This window comes from Gossypium raimondii, chromosome 12, assembly GCF_025698545.1.
Source record: "Gossypium raimondii isolate GPD5lz chromosome 12, ASM2569854v1, whole genome shotgun sequence".
Taxonomy (NCBI): domain Eukaryota; kingdom Viridiplantae; phylum Streptophyta; class Magnoliopsida; order Malvales; family Malvaceae; genus Gossypium; species Gossypium raimondii.
Genome location: NC_068576.1, coordinates 43380251 through 43401480, shown reverse-complemented (window position 1 = coordinate 43401480; position 21230 = coordinate 43380251). Strand labels below are relative to the sequence as shown.

The window sequence follows — 21230 nt, the reverse complement described above, 5'->3', positions numbered from 1 at the left end:
TTGAAAACTAATCCTAAAAAACCTCTTATATTGTATTCCATATTTGAGACTTGAGCTAAATCCAAGGAGATTAAAGTTTACATTGATTGGAGTTTCTACAAGCTTTAACTCTTATATATAGAACGCTTGTTTATTATTCATGTACGAGATTGAAAGCACATATCTTGTTCATTACGAGGAATTTATTTTAGTGCGCATTATTGTTGTAAAAAAATGGTTCTTTTTATTTAGTTTGTAACTAATTTTTTAGGCGAAAGTCTTAGTGGGGAGTTAATGTATAGGAGTGACGTTGCAGTTTGTTGAGTAAGTTGAACTCAAATCACTTTTTGTACTACAAATTAATAATTATATAGCCAACTTCTGTGTCCAATCTCAAATTTTCATGTTCATAGTTAAGAATGACAGTGACTGTCTGAAAATATCAATGAAATTTTAAACAATAAGGATTAAAAAAGCATGGATGAATAAATAGTGAAGTAAACTAATTTTTAGTCGGCCTAGCTCAAGATTATGGTCGATATCGTGGTTAATTTGGTTTTTCATGTTGAATCTTTGTTTTGAGCTTGGTGGCTTGGTTTCGACTTCAATTTTGTTTTGTTTTATATTACCCCTAACGTCGGGAAAGAAAAGAAAATAAATATTGCATCACACATAAAATTCAGGTGTCCATTTCAAAGGTCATTTTCACACAAATACAACGACCAATGGTATTAGTTAAAGCTTAAGAATATCATGCCATATAGCTGGACTTTTTAATAAAACAAACTCCTATGACTATGAAACAACATGAATAATGATGAACAAACAAAACTCTAACAATATGTATTATATGGAATCATGTATTCACCTCCTTCTCCAATAGGTCGAATGTTTAAATCCCGACTCTTTTGCCCTATCCCCAAACTGCAACCTTTTTTCATGTCAATAATAAAAGAAGAAAGGAATATGATATACATATATATAATCAGACTTTACAAATGAACATTATCATCTATTCACTCGTCAGAATCTGTCAATACATTAACCATAATCTGCATAACTTTGATCCTCATCTGCAAAGACAATATATATTCAGCTGTATCCCTGAAAAGCCCATCCAACCCCATGGAACCGTTGTTGGGAATCAGCTTCTTCAGCGTTTTCACCTTCTTTACGATAGGGCTGACAACCAGCCTTCTAGAACCTTCTCCAACTGCCCTCCTCTTCATTAAAATACTTCTGCTTCTGGTGCCCTTTCTTTGTTTCTTTGCTTTCAATCTTCTCTTGGCCTTTGCTTCCAACAGTTTGCTCCATAAGGAGCCATTGGAGTGGGACGTTTCCTCGTTTCTTTGGATACCATCGGAGTGAAACGAAAGTAGAGCAAGTTGAGAAATTCCCATGATTTAAATCTGATCTTTGAACTGAAACCCTTTGTTGCCTACCCAAATGACCCTTAATTTTGTACGATGAAAAGCCGATCAGGATTGAGAGCTTTTATAGGGTTTAAGGGGTGGATGGGATTGGTGGCAAATGTGGATAATTCATAATAATTTGATGACAGCCTAAAAGAGTAGAATTTCACGGAAGGCTTCCCAGGGACTGGGATTGAATGAATAAGGGATAGCCAAGTGTACCTAAGGGGTTGCTTTGGGCATGTTCTCCAACTCAATGCACATGCAACCACATGATTCCACACCACCACCACCCAACCCCCCCCCCCCAACCCTAACCCCAACACCCTCCTTCACTCAACCCTCTCCATCTCATCAAAACACCCTGGATTATTCCTCCCCCACTTTCCAAATTCAATGCATACATAATTTGAACTGGGGTCCTTCATTTTCTCAATCCAGATCAAGCAATTATTCCACGTTTGTAAGACTTTTTTATATACCAACGTTTATTGATCCCGAGTTATAGAGTTCGGGGGTGCCTTAAGTCTCAGATTCATAAAAAAATAAGTGGTGGAAGTGTTTGCCCTTTGTTTGAAATCTGACTCTGCTCGATTCCAAATTAATTAAGTTAAATGTTACAATACCGAAAGGAGGGGGGGGGGGGGAATCACATTTATAGTACATTGTTTGATGGTGGTTGTTAGCCCATGTTTCCAGACAGAAAGCCCTAGGCATAAATTATGAAGGAATTTATGCGCCTGAAGGTTGTTGCTTATCAATATATGTGTAAACTAAAAAGTAGACATTTTAGATCCTAATGTTGGGATAAGGTAGATTTTCTTATGACATTCATGAACCACATTTTGCCATAAAATATTATGATTGTTTTCTTAAGGAATTAAGTATCTAAAGATCATGTTCGAACATGTTCTCAAAAAGGCAAAAACAAAAGTACAGATGAAAACTTGGATGAAGTAGACAAATCTTAGGGACAAAGATGCATGCATCTATCACCGCCGCTGATGCTCCTTACACGACATTCTCAACCTTTAGGTTATCGAATGTTCTCTTTGCCTTTGTTTCCTCACCAAGTTTCAATACTAATTTACTATGTATACGAAGAGAGATTACTTTATATTTCAGTAATTTACTTTGTTTTATAATTTTTTTATATAATTGATGTAAAAATATTTTTTAACCTGATAATTATATATATTACTTTTTTCATATTTATCTTGTAAGATTATTTTATTTCATAGTTTATTCTTAGAATGAATGTCAAACCTCAAAATAAAATAAATTTTTGGCATATTATTTATTTGTTACATAAGAGTTTCAATAATGATGTAAAAGATAAATATTTTAATCAATATAATCGGAGGAGAAGCTAAAAAATATGTTTAGGAAGGGTCAAAATTAAATTATAATTTTTACGATAATAAAAATACAATTTTACCATTAATAACTTATATCTTATAATTTTAAGGAATTAAATTAAATTTTTATTATTTTTAAGGGTACAAAATACAATTTTACTTTTAAAAATTTAAAAGAATTAAATAAAAAATGCCCTGTGCGAACCCCTACTAGAGGTGCTCATGGGCCGGGCGGCCCGGCCCGGCCCGACGGCCCGCCCGAAATATGGGAGGGTTTGGGTAAAAATATAGGCCCGAAATATGGGCTTGGGCAAAAAACGAGGCCCGATTAAAAAACGGGCCGGGCCTCGGGCACAACTTTTTTGGCCCGGGCCCGGCCCGAATATAATAAATATTTTTATTATTTATTATTTTTTTAATTTTAAAATACTTTAAAAATACATTTATTAAATTTATTAAATTTTTTATTTTTTTAATTTTAAAATATTTTTAAAATACTTTTTTTAATTTTTATTTTAATTTTTAAAATAATTTTTTGATATTTATTTAAAAAACGGGCCGGGCCGGGCCCGGGCTTATGAATTTTTTCCCGGGCCGGGCCTGGGCAAAATTCTAGGCCCATATTTCGGGCCGGGCCCGGGCCTAGGACCCGGGTCAAAAATTTTTCCTGGGCCCGGCTCGGCCCATGAGCACCTCTAACCCCTACGCTCTCAATATAATATAGCTAATATTGCCACATTTAATGATCAGCTAAATTAAAACACGTTGAAGAGTAATCAATTGACAGTCATGAATATATATATCACAAAACAAGGAGATTTGGCACATGGATGAATCCTCTACCGCTTAATATATATGCTTTTTGGTTGATTATCCACTAAACTTTAGTAAGAAACGTAGCAGTGGACACATGTTATGTTTCCACGTGCAATGGTATCGGTTCCTAACATATTTTATTATGTTAATAATGTAGTAAATTTGATAGTTTTTCTTTTAAAAATGTTAATCCAACTAATGTGATTAATAAGTTGATATATATAATAAAAGCTACAAACTTGCCACCAGCAAGTCTAGAGGTTATTTGTGAGTTCATCTTCCCAGGATAACCATCTAAATAACGAGTGGCCTAATTTTCATCGGGAACATGAAACTGTTGATCACCAGACATCACGTGTGCTTAGTTACTACATATCATCAAGTCAAAACAAGTGACAGGGTTTGCCCCATCACAGGCATCCCCATGTCATCAAAGATATCCACCCCACATGTTTCGTTATGATGGCTTAATGGCAAGTCCAACGCGTTAACTTGACTTTACATGAAACCTTCGCCTATAAATACCTCTAGAGACAAGGGGAAGGGGATCGACTCTTCAATAATACTAAGCCTACACTCTATCAACATTCCTTCAGCCTTCAGTCTTTACATTCTCTTCACCTCCACTCTCGATAACCTTTGACTCTCCACTTCGACTAGGTGAATCGGCCTCTATAGTATCCACCACCCTTTCATCTTTACTCCTCCCTTGTTGTGCATTATATCAACAATTGGTGCAATAAGCATGGGCAACATGGCCTCATAGTCCCAAAGTGGTACCCCCTCTAATTAAACCAACCAAATAAACAACCCAACCCACCAGATCAATTCCTCCGCCCCACCCAACACACCTATCCCACTTGTTTCAAGAGTCTCCATTGGCCTGAACACCACTCAGATTCCTCTCTCTTCTACCCCTGCAAGAACTTTTTTATAGTATACGAGTATCCTCCTCCTTGCCCTAGAGCAATTGATAAAGGCTTTGAAAGATCCTTTAACCAATCCTGTTACTCCTATTGCACCAATAGGAACTACTCCCCTGATTACCTTAACTCCCTTATTGGTTGCAACACCTCAATCACAATCCGGTGTACCCACTCCAGGACCTTTTGACCATACAGCCTGTTGCCTACAGGAAGCTATAACCTGCCTCATAGCCACACAATCCTAACCAGTCGTGACTTCGATTCTAGTGAATCAAGGTTCCCACTAGTAAGCATTTAGCCCTCACCCCCATGACTTAAAAATCCAAAGAAATTGTGACATTAGGAAAAGCAGTTTACTCAACAAGAGCGTCGCTTTAAGGAACAACTACGCATCCTCAACCAGAGGAATGCCTAGAATGAGCAGCTCATTGCTGAGCTAATGGCTTCATAGGAGGTTCCTAGACGAGAGAATCCAGCTCGCCAAGAAGATGAGGCTCAATCTACCATTCGCGAGGAGCACAAGTGCAATAATATGAAACGCCATTCGATTGTAATTGATATTTTTTAATTAACCAAATTAATATGTTTACATTAATTATTTTGTTAGTAATATTTTTCGTTCTATTGGGAAAATAAAAAGTTAAGCTATGACTATATTTACTAAAAATTAGATATTATTTTATTTCTTCTAAATTAATATTATTTTATTTTAATTATAAATTTTAAAATATTTTACCACAAACATAATTTATAATATTTAAAATAGTAAATTTATTATAAAATTTTTAAATACTATTAGTAATTTAAATATTATACAATATTTTAATATTGCGACTTACTAATAGAATTGTCCATAGCAAAAAAATGTTCTTGCTTAGCCTAATTTAGGTTGTTTGACATCTAAAACTAGGTGAAAGCACTCACGAATTTTTTATTATAGGATCCACCCATATTATTAAATGGATCGTTCAGTCTCTATTTCATTAAAAATGACATGAAAATTATAATTTTTATTGTAAAAAATATTTCATTTGCATAATTAATCATAAAAAGAAATTTTAAAATACAATTTTGTTAAACAATAAAGAATATTTTCTAAACAATAAATTTTAAATCTATTGAAATTTGGCTTTATTTAGTTATTTTAATAACGCATTGGCTAAATTGATTCATTTAATAGTAGGGAGACTAATTTAATCCGATCTCTGTAATAAAGGAACGACATTTCCTCTAAAAATATCTTTCAATTAAAATAGAGCAAAAATGAAATACAAATTTTCTATTTAAAAAATAATAATTTGGAGTGAACCATGAAATTAGCTTAACAACTCTCTTTTGGTAACAGTCTTAACATCTTGTTTGAACAAAACTTTGGACTTGGTAATTGCAAATTCGCTTTAATCTTTAATTTATAGTAGATCAACATTTCCAGTAAATTCTATCATTTCTCATGCTCTTATTTTAGTCATTAACGCTTTTGGATGTTTTATCCTTCGCTAAATTGTTAATAGAAATAATGACATTCCATTATTTAATTCTCGATATTTACACATTCTATTAATTTGATCCTATACTTATAAATTCTGTCAAAATTATAACTATTTTAATATATCTACTTCAATAAAAAGCCAAGGCCAAGCATGGAACCATGATTGATAATACGATGTCTAACGTTATGTAATATGCTCAAATTTTCTTTCAATTTTCCTTCTTTTTCTTATTTTTAAATATTGTAAACTTATCACGAGGAAAAAATTCTAAATTAATTATCTTATCCTTTCCAATTATTTCTATAAACATCTACCCAAAAATTTAATATGGATTTATTAAACATATTATTATTAAATACAATAAATATGTAGACAAAATAATTTTAATTATATTTTATTATATCATATCGTATAAATATCTAAAATTAGTAAATTTACAATCAGAGTCCAATTTATTTGGGAATATGAAATTTCCTTCAAAACTTTAAAATTTTACTATTAATAATTTACATGTTTTAAAATAAATATTAATAATATGGAAAATAATATAAAAATTATAAATGTAAATTACAAATACTTGTTAATAGTTAATATCTACCATATTCAAGTTTATAATCAAAATTATAAATTCTCCCATTTTAGATAGTATATTAAACTTATATTCAAAATAATAGTTTCAATTAGTTGTAATTAGTATTTAACATCTTCAATTTATAATAATATTTTTTCCTTCTAAATTATATTATTCAATTGACATAGTTTTATAATCTTATTATAAATAGTTTAATAATAAAATAATATATTAGAAAACCTATAAAAATACAAAATAAAGTCCATTTATTTGTGATATTGTTGATAAATTTTATAAAAAATTTATTAAATAATATAATAAGATACACAAGCAACTTGTGAATTGTGATACATAGAGCACAGTAAGGTAACAAAATAATATGTGACAATTTTAGTTACCCGTGCTCGTGTATCAAAATTTTAAACAAACTCATTGAAATTTTGACTCGTGTTGTATATATCAATTTATATATTGAAATTTTGACCCGTCTTGTATACATCTATTAAACTCTGTGATACATATTGCACGTTACATATAAACTTGTGTATTTTAAATTTTAAAGATAATTATCCATGCTCTATGTATAAATTTTTGAAGAAATTCATTAAAATTTTAAACAAAAATTAATATTATAAATTTAATATAAACAACCAACTTGTGATACATAGAGCATGTAATGTAACGAAATATCATACTGTGTGCTCTATGTATTATTTAAGTTATATTCTGTAAAATGTGAGTGCAATATATATAATTTAGATACTTGCAAAAATATATAATAAAAAAGAAATTATAAAATGATTTAAATTTATTTATAATATCAATTATAAAATTAAATTTATAAAAATATAAAATAATTTTAAAATATTTTAATTGATACATATAATCAAACCTGCATCACTGGTAAGAAAACTAGTATATATATAATAGAAAATACATTACCAAAAAATAAATTTATTGTTATCTACAATATATATAAGCACGAGTTTTGAAAAATTTTGAACCGATGAAAATACTCATTATTTTCATCATATCACATTTAAAAATAATTATAATATTTAATTTAGAATTATTAGTTTTAAAACTTGAATTAAAATAAAAGTTGTGATAATTATACATTTAAAAATAATTATAATTTAATAGAAGTTATGATAATTACACATTTAAAAATAATTAGAATTTAAATTACAATTATTAATTAAAAGAGTTGTACTAATTTTAAAATAAATTTATTACTTGAATAGAATTCTAAGTATCTTAATTATAACTTAATCAATATTAAAGTTAATCATATTAATTAGTTATTTTGAATAATATTACATTGCGTTAATCACGTAAAACTATATTGTAAGTTGAAATATTAAAATGTTCTTTTATTATTTAAAGAATTTCTATTATAATATTTGAATTGATAAATTATATTCAATAATTCAAATAAGAAATACTATTTTATGTTAATTATTGCAATTAAAATTACAACATTTAAAAACTAATTAAATATTAAAGACATAAATCAAATGCTATTTTTTTAAAATGTATATATTATAAAATAAATAAATTACCAGATTTGGTCACAATCACAAGAATATTTACATCTTAAATAAAAATTAAGGTTTTAAAATTTTAAGAATGTTTCAATTTTAGCTTATCAAGTTTGAAGCATCTAACCGGTTTTATTTTCATTCCAAAGCATTTCAAGATAAACCACACATACGTATTGAACATAAGTTATGGCAGAAACACCTAACTTGCGAGACATTTTTAGGCAACTATCATAAAACTTTGGCTCACAAACTCGACCCAGAAAAGGATTGATCTGAATTACAGTTCATCCTTGGCCTTGGATCTGGGGGAACTTTTTCTATTGTTGTTAGACTGCAACTTCACAGGGTAAGACGCTTCTAAGGTTAAACCACAAAGCCCTTCTTCTGCATCAACGTCTCGTTTCATTCGTATGTAGCCCTTCTCTCCCCAGTCTTCGCCCCACGAGTTCTTTACTATCCAGTACTTTGTCCCATCTAAGGTTGCTCCGTATCCTACCACTGCAACCCCATGGTTCAGCTCGGTGCCGCAGTCTCCAATGAAAACTCCCTGCAACAAGTTTTGTAGTTATGGGGACTGTAATAATTGCTTATTATCAGGCATTTTCAATGCCTAAGCTTATGTTTTTGCGTTTTCGTGATGCAGGCCTAAAAAGTTACTAACTGCAAGGTTTGAAAACTTTAGTTACCTCCGAGTAGAACTGGAAATCCGTACCACCAGCATCTATAGCAATAGACACAGGTTGGTTTGCAACAGCTTACATTAGAGCTTTTTCATCCTTTTCGGGAACCATTTCATAGCCATCAATGATCACTACAGGACCATTCAACTGCAGAGAAAAAAAGAACAGTGATAGCATTTTCATTTCACCGTTTTTGCATAAAATCAAAATTAAGGAAGATGTGTTTTGCTACCTTGGATGAGTCACAAGACTCATCTTTGGCTCTGTAGGGATAATAATTCTCAGTTGTTATTCCATCACTTTGCTTGATGAACTGAAATGCTTGTTCCATCAATCCTCCCTCACAACCTTGGTTCTCCTTATCACAATCAACCAGCTCTTGTTCGGATAAAGTCACAAGCTCCCCTGTTTTTATTTTGTTTATACCCTCCACTGCAACTACAGTTGAAAATGCCCAGCAGCTACCTGTGACATCAAATTATTTTTGAGTAACTCCAAAGCAACATACCGAAGTTTTTTAATACTTTGTTACTAGAAGTCATAAAGTTTCAATGATACTATCTGAAATTCTTGGAAGCTTTAAAGATATTCCTGATCGTGAATGCTAACTTGTTCTGGAATTATAACAGTTATGTTGATTTGTAAATACTGTAGAATCTAGTAACACATGACTGCTGGTAGAAAACTTCAAAAGATACGAATCCTTACCACATTTGCCTTGGTCCTTGATACCAGTCACTGCTCCTTTCGTCCTCCAATCAATGGAAGGAGGTAGGTTGTCAGTTTTATAATGTCTGAAATCAGTCATCTGCCTTGGACCATGGAGCATCCGGTAATGGCTAACCTTTGAGCTCCTTGTACTCATGAACTCATGGTTGGTCATATCAGCATACTTGTTCAGTTTCAACTTGTAAGGCTTATCCATCTGGTTCACCTTGTGGATATGTTTAAGATTCTCCTTGAACACATTGAAACGCTTTTGCTTCTCCTCCAGGTCACGCGAGACTGTATGTTGGCTCCTCCATCTCTCATACAAGTCCCACAGGCTCTCCTCTGAGGCCAGGTCGCTCTCATGGTAATCAAAACTCTCAGCAACACCAAAAACTAGAGCCAACAAAAACAAAACCAAGATCAACTTCCGTATATCCATATCCATAGACTTCAATACCATAGATGCAGATTTTGTAAGTGGAATCCTCAACAGGAGTATTTAAGGAAAAAAAGTCAATATATGATGTTTGGCTATCGTCAGAGAGTGATATCCTTCAATTAACTAGCGATGCAAGCATCCTTTTATGATGATAAAGATAAGGTGTTGGCATCTTAACCTTACAAGGCTTTAACCAGAAATCAAGGCATAAAAGGGCGTGCTCTTTCTGGAGAATACAACTTTACACCTATTTAAAGTGGCCATTTGTTACAGTTTGGTTGCACATACCAACAATCGACATGCTAACCCACGCTACCTTTGTTTAACTTGAACGTAGGAGACAAGTTGATTATGTACTTTTCAGTTGCCAAGGCTGTAGAATACGATTTCTTGCAGATCCTGGAGAAACACAGTGATTAAAAACTGCATGTCTTTTCTTCCGAAGATCTAATGTTTTTACGCGTTGCATATGCATATGGTACACATATTTAGCATTTGGACAGCAACAAAGGGTAGAAAAAACTGATATGCACGAAATATGGTTGAGACATCTTTTCCTTCTCAGCACAAAGATAAAATAACATACTTTCAAGCTTCAAGTTGCCACTCCGTTTTCATATCTGTCTCGTTTCAATTGAGCCCAGTAGCAAAATAAGCATATATGGTTTAGAGAGGAAAAAAGAAAGATCGTGTGAGAAACGAACCATTCGAGCTGGCTAACTCCAAATCAAAGACTTTCATTGGTATAACATACAAATAAAAAACAATCACTGGCTGAATGGCATCCATCTAGCAATGACTAAAAGACACATATGCACAAGAATGTGGAAGACATGCAGCAGCAGTCTGTGATAGTTCATGATACGAAATGCTTGAACAAAATTTCGAATTTGGCAGGTCCTCAGCAGCGTCAGCACCAGCATGCTACGCTGGTTGCTGAGTCCATGCATTCATCACCATTAGCATAATATCAAGTCCACTAAACTAAATATCCTATGCAATCTCAGACCCCACCTTAGGGAAGGTTGGTCAAAAGGTTGGCCTTGAGATAGAATGAATCTGGCCTTTTCAGATAATATTTGAATACAGTTCGATGACATTCTAGCGTCTAAAATATGGTAAGAAACCATAAATCATTCATTACGAGAAGAGCTATATGTCCAAGGACTTGATGGTAACCTCATATCAGCCAAATCTGTTACCCATACTCTGGTTTAGGTGTCCCATAAGGCATATGCCTAACATAGATGCTTAAAACTTCTTTTAGAAGTTTTTCTGCCTGTTTAGAGAGTCATATCTCCACACTTGCGTTTCAATATGCGTCAAACATTGATACTTCAAGAAAAATGATTGTTCTATCATAAATGGGCAGGATTGTTGGAGGCTTGATGGCAAATAGGTATGATAATACTAATGCAAACAGATCACAATGTCTCTTCTTGATAGACTTGAAAGAGTAGCGGGTAAGCCTTTTATACATGTACTTCATAACAAAAGGAAAAAAGGCTGCTCAGTGCTCACTATACCAAATAAAGTAACGTTTTCCTTTATAGAATGTTGTAAATTTAACAAGTCAAATGCAGCTTGCTTGAGGATGGAAAAGAACAGGAAACCAAAAGAAACGACTTTTACTTAGTTTTAGGTAAGGACTAACAGATGATGTTAAGGAGGAAGATGGTGCACATCATCAATATCAGCAAGTAAGGTATACATTTCTATCCACAAATAGTGTACTTTTACTACTATTCTTTTCGACTAAACCATTTAGCCCTCATCTGAAAATCATAATCAACATAATCCAATTCCCCAAACATGAACTCAATATTCAACATAATGCAATTCCCCAATTCCAAACGTTGGCCTTCATGATGACAATGAACATGAGAAAGACGCAAACATACATAAATACAAAACGAACAGAAATTTTCCATCAATTTCAAAATTCAAATAGATAAAGATGGCAATTTATAAAGCAGAAAGAAACAACAATTCGTCCATGACATATGATGGGGTTATCCAGCTCATCAAAGCCAATATTATGGTCTTCGATCACAATTCCATGAAGTCTAAATTCAAATGAATCCAGGAAATATAAATAAATAAAATAAAAAGACGACAGCAGCAACAAGTAGAAGAGGGAATTGAACGCAGAATTTAGGGGAGACGATCGTTCTGCTTGGCTTGCTGAAGCAACTCTTCCCTCATTCTCCTGATCTCCGCTTCTCTCTCCAATCTCTCTTTCTGCAAACGAAACAATTATTCAAAAAAAAATTTAAAAGAAGAAATTATAATTAAATAATCTAGGGTTTTCATAAGTCTGTAATCAATTAGCAAATAACAAAATAAGAAAGATATTCATCAAAAATTTAAAACTAGAAGTGAGAGAGAAAGAGGGGTTTAGAGGACCTTCTCGTCTTGGTGGAGGGCGATCCATACGTGGACTTTATCCATGGTTTGCCAGAAGATAAAGGCGCCGAATGCCATAGCGAAGTAAGAGGCTACTTTCACCATTTTTGCTGTTTTCTTAGTTTGAGGTTGCAGAGAAAGGTTGATCTGTAGAGGAGCCGATCGATTGATCCAACTTTCAAACTCCAAAATCCCCCAATGAATCTTATAATGGGCTTTTATCTTATTTTCACCCCCATTTCACACACACACTGCATTTCTAGTCGTCCATCCATCTCAGACGTCTGACTCACTAAAGCGACACCGTATTTTACTTTTTGGATTTATATAACTTCAACAGCACGTTTAGTTCGTTGTATTGAAATAGAGGCGTAATAGTAAATCAATTATTTAGTTGAATGTAATGGAATAGAGACATAATAGTATTCTTGTGTTTGGTTGAATAGAATAGAGGTGTAATAGCATAATGAAAAAAAACTAAAATGACTAGAATACCCTTAGCAAAATTTGTTTTAGGCAGATGATTATTGTTATTGTTATTAAATTTTAATAAGATTATTAATATAAATAATAAATAATTTAATCATATTTTAACATAATTATTATTAAATATAATTTAATAAAATTCTTAATATTAAATATTCTTACATGAATTTACTAAAATCATAATATATAATACTATAAAATAATATATAATCTACTTTATTATTTTTAAACCACAATACATATTTAATGTGCTAAAATATTATTAGTGAAACAAATAATTTAATTATTTTAATTAAACATATAATTTAATTAGTTTTATGCATTTAATTATTTTTATTTTAACAAATGCATTATTTAATAATTTGGAATATTAAAATAAAAATATCCAAACAGAATGAGAAATTTTGACAGAAACTTAAGCATAAAGCATTGATATCTTGCTCAACAAACAAAACAAAAACAGCAATATCTTTATGAATAAAAATGCTTAAGTAAAGACCAAATGAAGAAGAATTTTCTGAAAGGTTTCATTACATTTGAATGAAGGCACAATGCCATTACATATACCAAGCAATCAACTGGTTAAAAATAAGAAAATGTTACCTAAACACATACCTAACTCCACTAAGTGGCTTAGTAACTTTTTGATAAACATTGCTTGTACACTTGGTAAAGCTGATTTATCAATCTATCAACACCTAATTACATCAAGCATATCAACAACTTAGTTCATATCTAACCAAATAATAAAATATCTATTTGAAAGTAACAAAACAGCAGCATAAGCTTCAGCTGCAACTTGCATGGCTCGGACAGCTTGGTCTGCTTCTTGGTCTGCATGCAAGCCAACTTCAACAATGTCTCAATGATCTCTGTTGTATTTTCATAATTTTTTTAAAGGTTTGGTTATCTGGAGACGGCAATAATATATAGCAGAGTTGAGGGAATGATGTAATGAATTGAAACAAGGAACAATGCAGACTGTAAAAGGGTACATATAGGTTGCTTGAATTGGTGGATGTAAAGTCCTTATTTCCTTTAGTTAAGCTTATTAATTGAATTGGTGATTCAAAGATGCATGAATTTCTAGCTAGCAGTCTGCTTGCCATCTCATTGGCAAACCTTTTATAAATAACTCTCTCGACAACTTCACAACTCATTGAAGAGATAAGGATAGTCCTCCCACATTTCAGACTCTTCTCCTTCCTTCACAAAGGCTATCAAATGGATAAGCTTATACTCCTCATACTCTAGTTTTATAATTATATGTAACTTTAAAACAAAAACTTGATAATAAAATATAATTGTTTTATAAATTTTATAATTATTCAGACCTTTTAAGCTGCTTTCCATCTTGCATAACATCGGTATCTGTAAGAGTCCATTTTTCTCTACTTTCCTCCACTTTTTCCGGATCCTAACACCATCATTAAAAAAAACACTATTGTTTTTCCTTAAACCATTAAACAACAATAAAAAAAAATCAAAATAAAAATAGCTATCATTCACCAAGATTAACAAGTTATTCCACAAACTAAAAGAACCATATTATGCAAGCAAAAAGAAAAAAAAAAAGAAGCAAAATATGCTATAGCCTATAGGTACATTTCGACATAAAACTTGCTGCCATACTAAAATCCATATCAAATTAAATAACCTACAATTTAAACAATATTTGCTCTAATACTGGGAAATCACATCAATGCATATCAAGATACACACTAAACATACAAGAAGAAAGACATCTGATATTGAAATACCATCAATCTACAAAGATGATCTCTTTACAATAAAGTCTCTATAGCTATTCATACAAGAATATGTATAACAGCTTCGACTAACAGCTACTATTAACTCCTTAGCAGACTATAATGGATAGCAAATAGTTACAATTGAACCAATTGTATAACAGCTTCGACTAACAGCTACTCTTGACTAACAGCTACGGACTATCCTTAACAATGCAGCAATGCTAAAACAGTGCGATCAATCTCAGGCATCCAATAAGAACCTTCAAATTTTGTCATACAAAGAAATACTAAGAACAACCCTCTACTTGGAGAAGCTAAATAACAATTAATCCAAAACAAAAAGAAAACTAAAACTAACAGATGCTCCCTTTTCAAAGAAAAAAAGAATAAACAATAGAAAATTGTATTTCATCTTAGTTAAGGTTATTCATTCAACCATCTGGGCTAAACCCAATTAGAAAAAGCAGAGAAACAGCATTTACAAACTTTCCAGTTCCTTTTCCTTGGTTTTCAATGCAACCAAACAGATATTTAACACGAGAAAGAAAAAATAATAAGAATTACCTGGGAAGATAAGAATTGAAACTGGTTGTCTTCTGGTTCAATTTTAGGGTATTTTATCAGCCCCTCCATTGATTCTTTTCATTTGGTTTCAACAAAATAAAAAAAAATTCAAGGAACTACAACGAGAAATAAAGATAATGATAACATATATCCGATATTCATAACTCATCACGGATTCGACTGAAAAAATATCTAAACGAGCAGCAAAATTCAACGAAAACGATAAAGAATAAACTGCTGATAGAAAGGTATTTGACTTACAGTTTTTGTGCGAAGCTGAGATTAATATTTTGGATTCGATCAAACAACAAAAATTTGGAGCTATAATGATACAAAAAGAAAAGAAAAGGTTGAGAAGGAGCAAATCGATTGTAAAGAAAAAGAAAATAAAAGGTGAAGCCCTGGGAGGGTAAACTGAAGCAGCGCCTAAACTGAGCAAAAGGGAGGGATTAGAAATCGGTGGATTTCACCGATTAGGTCAGTAATGGTTTAGCCCCGTAATAGCAATACATTGAACCAAACGGATTAGAGGCGTAATAAGTGGGACCCACCGATTAGTTTTTGTATTTTTTTGGTAAATATGTAAATTAAGATACATAAATATAGAAACTTAAGGCCAGTTATATGTCAGTTTAAAGTTTGCTGCTATTTTAGCCATATGACTTACCTGTTTCTACATTAGTACTCCCAGCTCTACATTCCAACTATGTTAGTCTCAAAGTAAAAAGGTTGAAGTTAGTTTGTAAGTTGTTTGTTATATTTGTATTTAGTACTATTGTCTCAAATAATATAATAATTTTGTATAATTAGAATTGGTTTTATAATATTTTAGTTTACAATCTAAATAGTTCGCAACTTTAATTATAAAAACTTGTATAAACTTAATTTGAAAAATACTTATGCTAAATTATATCTTTTTATAATACATAAATTAAGTAAAAATAATATAAAATTATAATATACAACCTTTATATATATAAAAGTTTTATAAATTGTCCAAAACTTTCATAACACTTCTAATAAATAACATAATTTTTCCATCACTTTAGAAAGCTATTTTTATAAATAAGTTATGATAAAAAAACTATAATATTTTTTTATGAATAAGTATATTATCTTTATAATATATAGCATGGAGACATAAATAAGTTATGTCCATACTTCTTGGTCATAACTTTTATTAATAAATATATTATAGCACTTTTATAACATGTAAATTATTTTTATAATAATTTTTGCTATAATTTTAGATATTTTTAGGATTTAAATAATATATTTTTGTTATAACTTTATAGAATACACAATTTTTTTATAATATACTTTTTAGGATTTATATAAATATAAAAATCCATAATTATCCCAAGCATTCATACATGTTCATACTTATAATATAATTTCTACAAATTGTATAAAATAATTTTTTAAAATTGGATTTGAGTGTAATTACTTGCGTAATTATTCCAATGGTCATCCTCCCTTAAGAATTAAAATGTGTAATTGGGGTGCTCCAATTACATCCAATTTAGTGAGGCCTACCAATTACAATGGTTATCCAAACATTGCATATTTATGTAATTACAAGCAATTACATAATAATTCAATAGATTCTGCTATCTAGCACGTTTTTGTCTGCTCTCATCATAGCACGTTTTTCTAGTTTTTTTCTTTGGGGTCTTTTAGGATTTTTTCTTTGAACACTTGACTTGAGTGTGTGGATTAGATCCTGTTTCGTTTAATAAAACAGATCTGGGTGGTTTTTTTTTCTGATTTTACTGTTGGGAGTGTTTTTTGGTGTTCTGTTGGTTGTTTTGACATAACAGTAATTGAGGGTCAAATGGCTAAGTTACGTATCTCTGATGGAAAGGAGGAGGAAGTCATGCAATTTGGGGGGTTGTCAGGGGGAACGAATAGGTTGTATGATTGTTGTTCGGTTAGATCTTTTCTTACGGCAAGTGTGGTTCAGTTTCAAACCATGTGTAATACGCTTGCGAATTTGTGGCATCCTTTAAGGGGTATCGAAATTTCAAATCTGGGGGCTAAGCATTTTTTATTTCATTTTTTTTATAGGGTTGATATAGAAAGAGTGATTAAATGGGCTCCTTGGACCTTTAATAATCATTTGTTAATTTTTCATAAGTTGCAGGATATGGAGGACCCGATGATAGTTCCATTATTCTATGTACTTCTATGTACTTTTTTGGGTTCAAGTGCATGATTTGCCCCCTGGATTTTATTCTAAAGAGGTGGCTAAGTAGTTGGGAGACTTTATTAGAAAATTCGTTAAATATGATTGTAATCAATTAAGAAGGGGTACCTAGTGTTTTATGCATATAAGAGTTATTATTGATGTTTGTTCCCCTTTACGAATAAGGAAGAAGTTTCAAGTTTCCCCAAATTGTTTCTCTTATGCTCGATTTAAATATGAAAAACTTACTCTATTTTGTTTCCTGTGTGTCTGTCTAGGTCATATTGATAGTTTTTGTACGATCAAATTGCGTATGGATGGTGAAGGATTGGAGTTGGAGTGGGATATATCTTTAAGGGCTCAACCACTAAGGAGGGCAATTGTAGAGGAGAGCATATGGCTTAGAAATATCCAAGTTCAGGCTTCAGACTTGGAAATGTTCAACAATATGAATAGGGTCCTGGGGGTGAATTTGGATGGTAAAACTAATATGTGTTTTGGGAGTGGAGGGGATTTAGAAGAGGGTCGGGCAAAAGATTCGATGATTTATGATTTAGAGGAAATTCAGATTGGAGCAATTGACGGAAAGAAGAGGCAAAGGAAGAATGTTTTCCCTGAAAAAGTTTTTGAAATCTCAGATTCTGAAGAGAAAGAGGGTGAGGGTTATCTCGCTTACCAAAAAACTTTATCGACGACCACTAAAGGGCAGGTCAGCCGACAACAATAAAAATAATGAGTTGGAATGTTCGTGGGTTAGGAAGCCCACGAGCAATAAGGAGGCTGCAACATGAGTTAAAGCTTCACAATCCCCATGTTGTCTTCTTTATGGAGACAAAATTAGACTCAATAAGAATGGAAAAGACGCGTTGAAGGGGTGGCTTTCTAAATGGCATTGACGTGGCAGTAGACGGTTTATGGTAGTTTGAGTTTATTATGGAAATCTGATGTTATTGTTTCTCTGAGAAGTTATTCTAGCAATTATATGGGCGTGGTTTTAAAAGGACCTGAAGATGAAGTACATTAGAGATTGACCGACTTTTATGGTTCGCCAAATTTGAGATATCGTCATGATTCTTGGTGCTTTCTTTGCTTTCTGGGGCAGGATCAAATTTTTCGTGGTTGGTTTGTGGAGATTTTAATGAGATACTTTATTCTTTTGAGAAGAAAATGGGGGCTAAATGAGATGATAGGAGGATGGACGAATTTCAGAAGGTTCTTTGGGGTTGTCATTTGGAGGACCTGGGTTTTGAAGGGCCATGGTTTACTTGGGAAAAGGGAAATTTTGAGCATGATAATATTAGGAAAATATTGGATAGAGGCGTTGCAAATCCGATATGGTGGGAAATTTTCCCAAATTTTGTTGTACGACATTTGCCTCATTCTTTTTTTTACCATTGTCCACTGTTGATTCAAACGGATAAGGATGAGAGGTGTTTTAAATGTTTTGGCTTCCACTTTGAGGCTTCCTAGACGCTTGAAAAGTCATGTAATGATGAGGTTTGTAGGCTTTGGGAAGGTAGTAGTAGGACGATGCCTCAACGCCTTAAGAGGGTGGGTTTTGGGTTGAAGAGGTGGGCGACTAGGCTTTGGAGTGAGAAGGGGGATAGGAGGGGTTATTTGACAAAGAGAATAGATGAGCTTACCATAGGGGATTGAGATGATGATAGCATTCTGAAATTGTTGAATAGTAGAATTGATTTAAATTTAGAGTTGGAAATTGTTGTATTGGGAACAAAGGGTGCATGTTAATTGGCTCCAAAAAGGTGACTGAAATACGAGTTTTTTCCATCGCTATGTGACAAAAAAACATATGAATAAGGTGAAAAGTTTGGATAGAGGTGATGGGAAATTCACGAGCAATGAAGGAGAGGTTAGAAATATTGCAAGGAATTATTTTATGAATTTATTTACATCTCAGGGTTCGAGCAATGTGGAACATATTTTGGAATGGGTGAATAGATGTATAATGGAGGAGATGAATCAATGCCTCATAGCCCGTTATGAGAGGGATGAGATCTTAAATGCTGTTAAGACAATGGCGTCTATGAAAGCTCCTAGTCCTAATGGTTTTCCTACGCTATTTTTTTAAACTTATTGGCACATAGTGGGATATGATGTGGGAACTTTTTGCCTCAAGGTGTTCAATGGAGGTATGTCTTTAGATGATATTAATTGTACTCACATTGTTTTGATTCCAAAGAATTCAAACCCGAATAGTATGAAGTATTTTCGCCCCATTAGTTTATACTTAGTTTTGTATAAGATTATCTCCAAAGTTGTGGTTAACCGATTTCAAAAGGTGCTTAATTGGTGTATTAATGAAGCACAAGGCTCTTTTGCCCTTGGTAGATTAATCACAAATAATGTTCTGCTTGCTTATGAAATTCTTAAGGTTCTTAAGAGGGAAAGATATAGGAAAAAGGGCCAGTTCGCGCTCAAGTTAGATATAAGCAAAGCTTATAATAGGGTGGAATGGGGTTTCTTGAAACAGATACTTTTGACGATGGGTTTTGCAGAAGGCTGGGTGGACTTTAATTATAATTACGTAAGTACTGTTTCCTATTCTTTAATCATAAATGGAGAAGTGGGTAATAAGTTTTCCCCGAGAAGGGGACTTCGTTAAAAGGGATCCGTTAATCCTATATTTGTTCCTGATTTGCAATGAGGGGCTTTCTTCCTTGATGTGTATGGCTAGTCGGAAGTGTTTGGTTAAGGGTGCAAAAATTTATAGGGTAGCCCCGGTGGTTTTTCACCTTTTATTTGCTGATGATTGTATACTCTTTAAGGGGGCTATAGTGAGGGAGGCTATGTATTTGAAAGGGATCCTTAAGGAGTATGAAGAGGCGTCAAGTTAGTGTGTGTGAATTATGACAAATTTTCCATATATTTTAGTTTAAATGTTGGTGAAGAAATGCGACAGGAAATTTCAAGAAGTTTGGGGGTCGGGTTTCTGCTGATCTTGAGAGATATCTGGGCTTATCAAATATGGTTGGCTGAAATAGAAAGAGAGTATTTCAGGGGCTAAAAGATAGGATGCGAAGGCGTATTAACAATTGGTGTGTGAGACCATTGTCCCAAGGAGGAAATGAAATGTTTATTAAAAGTGTTCTTCAAGCTATCCCCACTTTTATGATGTCATGTTTCTTACTTCCAACCTCACTATGTAAAGAGTTAGAGCAAGTTATCTCTCGATTTTGGTGGCAGAAATTTGGGGAGAAATGAGGAATCCATTGGTGTGAATAGTCAAAACTGTGTACTTTAAAGGATTTTGGAGGCATGAGTTTTCACAATCTTAGTCAATTTAATATTGCCCTACTTGCCAAGCAGGGATGGTGTTTAATTAATGATCAGAGATCATTATTAGCCAGATCGTTGAAGGCAAATTATTTTTTGAACACAGATTTTTTGAGAGTTGGTTTAGGAGCTTACCATTCGTTTACCTGAAAAAGTATCTAGTCTATAAAGGGTTTGCTTCTGAAGGGTTTGGGTTGGCAAGTTGGTACAGGGACTAGTATTAACATCTGAGATGATATTTGGGTCTCTAGTTTGCAAACAAAAAAAATTTAGATGCCTGAGATTAATAGGCCTTACAGGACTTATTTAGAATTGATATTAGAGCAAGATAGAAGATGGAATGTGGAGCTAATTACCAGTTGTTTTGATTCAGAGGAAGCAAGGAGAATCATTTGTATTCCTCTAGGCTTGCAGGTGTAGAAAGATGTAATGGTTTGGAGCATGGAATCCTCAGGAGCGTATATTGTTCGAAGTGGGTATAGGGTTCTACAGGGTGGTGATGAGCCAAATGCCAATGAGGAGGCGATTTGTTACAACAATTTTTACAAAAAAAATATGAAATTTCAAATTACCAGGAAATGTTAAAATTACAGTCTGGCAAATATTCCATAATCTAAC

At 32.7% G+C, this 21230-nt stretch overlaps 3 protein-coding genes across 3 annotated transcripts; all 3 read right to left on the bottom strand.

Moving 5' to 3' along the window:
* Positions 1–624: 624 nt before the first annotated feature.
* On the bottom strand, positions 625–1495 carry LOC105764300 (transcription factor UPBEAT1). Its single transcript, XM_012582834.2, has one exon. It carries the CDS (start codon positions 1377–1379, stop codon positions 996–998), a length of 384 nt encoding a protein of 127 aa, XP_012438288.1. The 5' UTR covers positions 1380–1495; the 3' UTR covers positions 625–995.
* Positions 1496–8190: 6695 nt separating this feature from the next.
* Positions 8191–10095, bottom strand: LOC105764299 (vignain-like). Its single transcript, XM_052625888.1, has 4 exons — positions 9485–10095; positions 9009–9241; positions 8783–8923; positions 8191–8643 (listed from the first exon to the last, which is right to left on the bottom strand). Exons 1-3 carry the CDS (start codon positions 9945–9947, stop codon positions 8852–8854), a joined length of 768 nt encoding a protein of 255 aa, XP_052481848.1. The 5' UTR covers positions 9948–10095; the 3' UTR covers positions 8191–8643; positions 8783–8851.
* Positions 10096–11860: 1765 nt separating this feature from the next.
* On the bottom strand, positions 11861–12561 carry LOC128035633 (uncharacterized). Its single transcript, XM_052625889.1, has 2 exons — positions 12333–12561; positions 11861–12167 (listed from the first exon to the last, which is right to left on the bottom strand). Exons 1-2 carry the CDS (start codon positions 12435–12437, stop codon positions 12081–12083), a joined length of 192 nt encoding a protein of 63 aa, XP_052481849.1. The 5' UTR covers positions 12438–12561; the 3' UTR covers positions 11861–12080.
* Positions 12562–21230: the final 8669 nt, after the last annotated feature.

Coding starts and splice junctions, on each gene's coding strand:
- LOC105764300 (XM_012582834.2), bottom strand. CDS start 1,379: ATGGGAATTTCTCAACTTGCTCTACTTTCGTTTCACTCCGATGGTATC.
- LOC105764299 (XM_052625888.1), bottom strand. CDS start 9,947: ATGGTATTGAAGTCTATGGATATGGATATACGGAAGTTGATCTTGGTT. Junction 9,242..9,484: donor CAAGGACCAAGGCAAATGTG/GTAAGGATTCGT, acceptor TTGATGTCACAG/GTAGCTGCTGGGCATTTTCA. Junction 8,924..9,008: donor AGTCTTGTGACTCATCCAAG/GTAGCAAAACAC, acceptor TTTTCTCTGCAG/TTGAATGGTCCTGTAGTGAT.
- LOC128035633 (XM_052625889.1), bottom strand. CDS start 12,437: ATGGTGAAAGTAGCCTCTTACTTCGCTATGGCATTCGGCGCCTTTATC. Junction 12,168..12,332: donor CCCTCCACCAAGACGAGAAG/GTCCTCTAAACC, acceptor TTTCGTTTGCAG/AAAGAGAGATTGGAGAGAGA.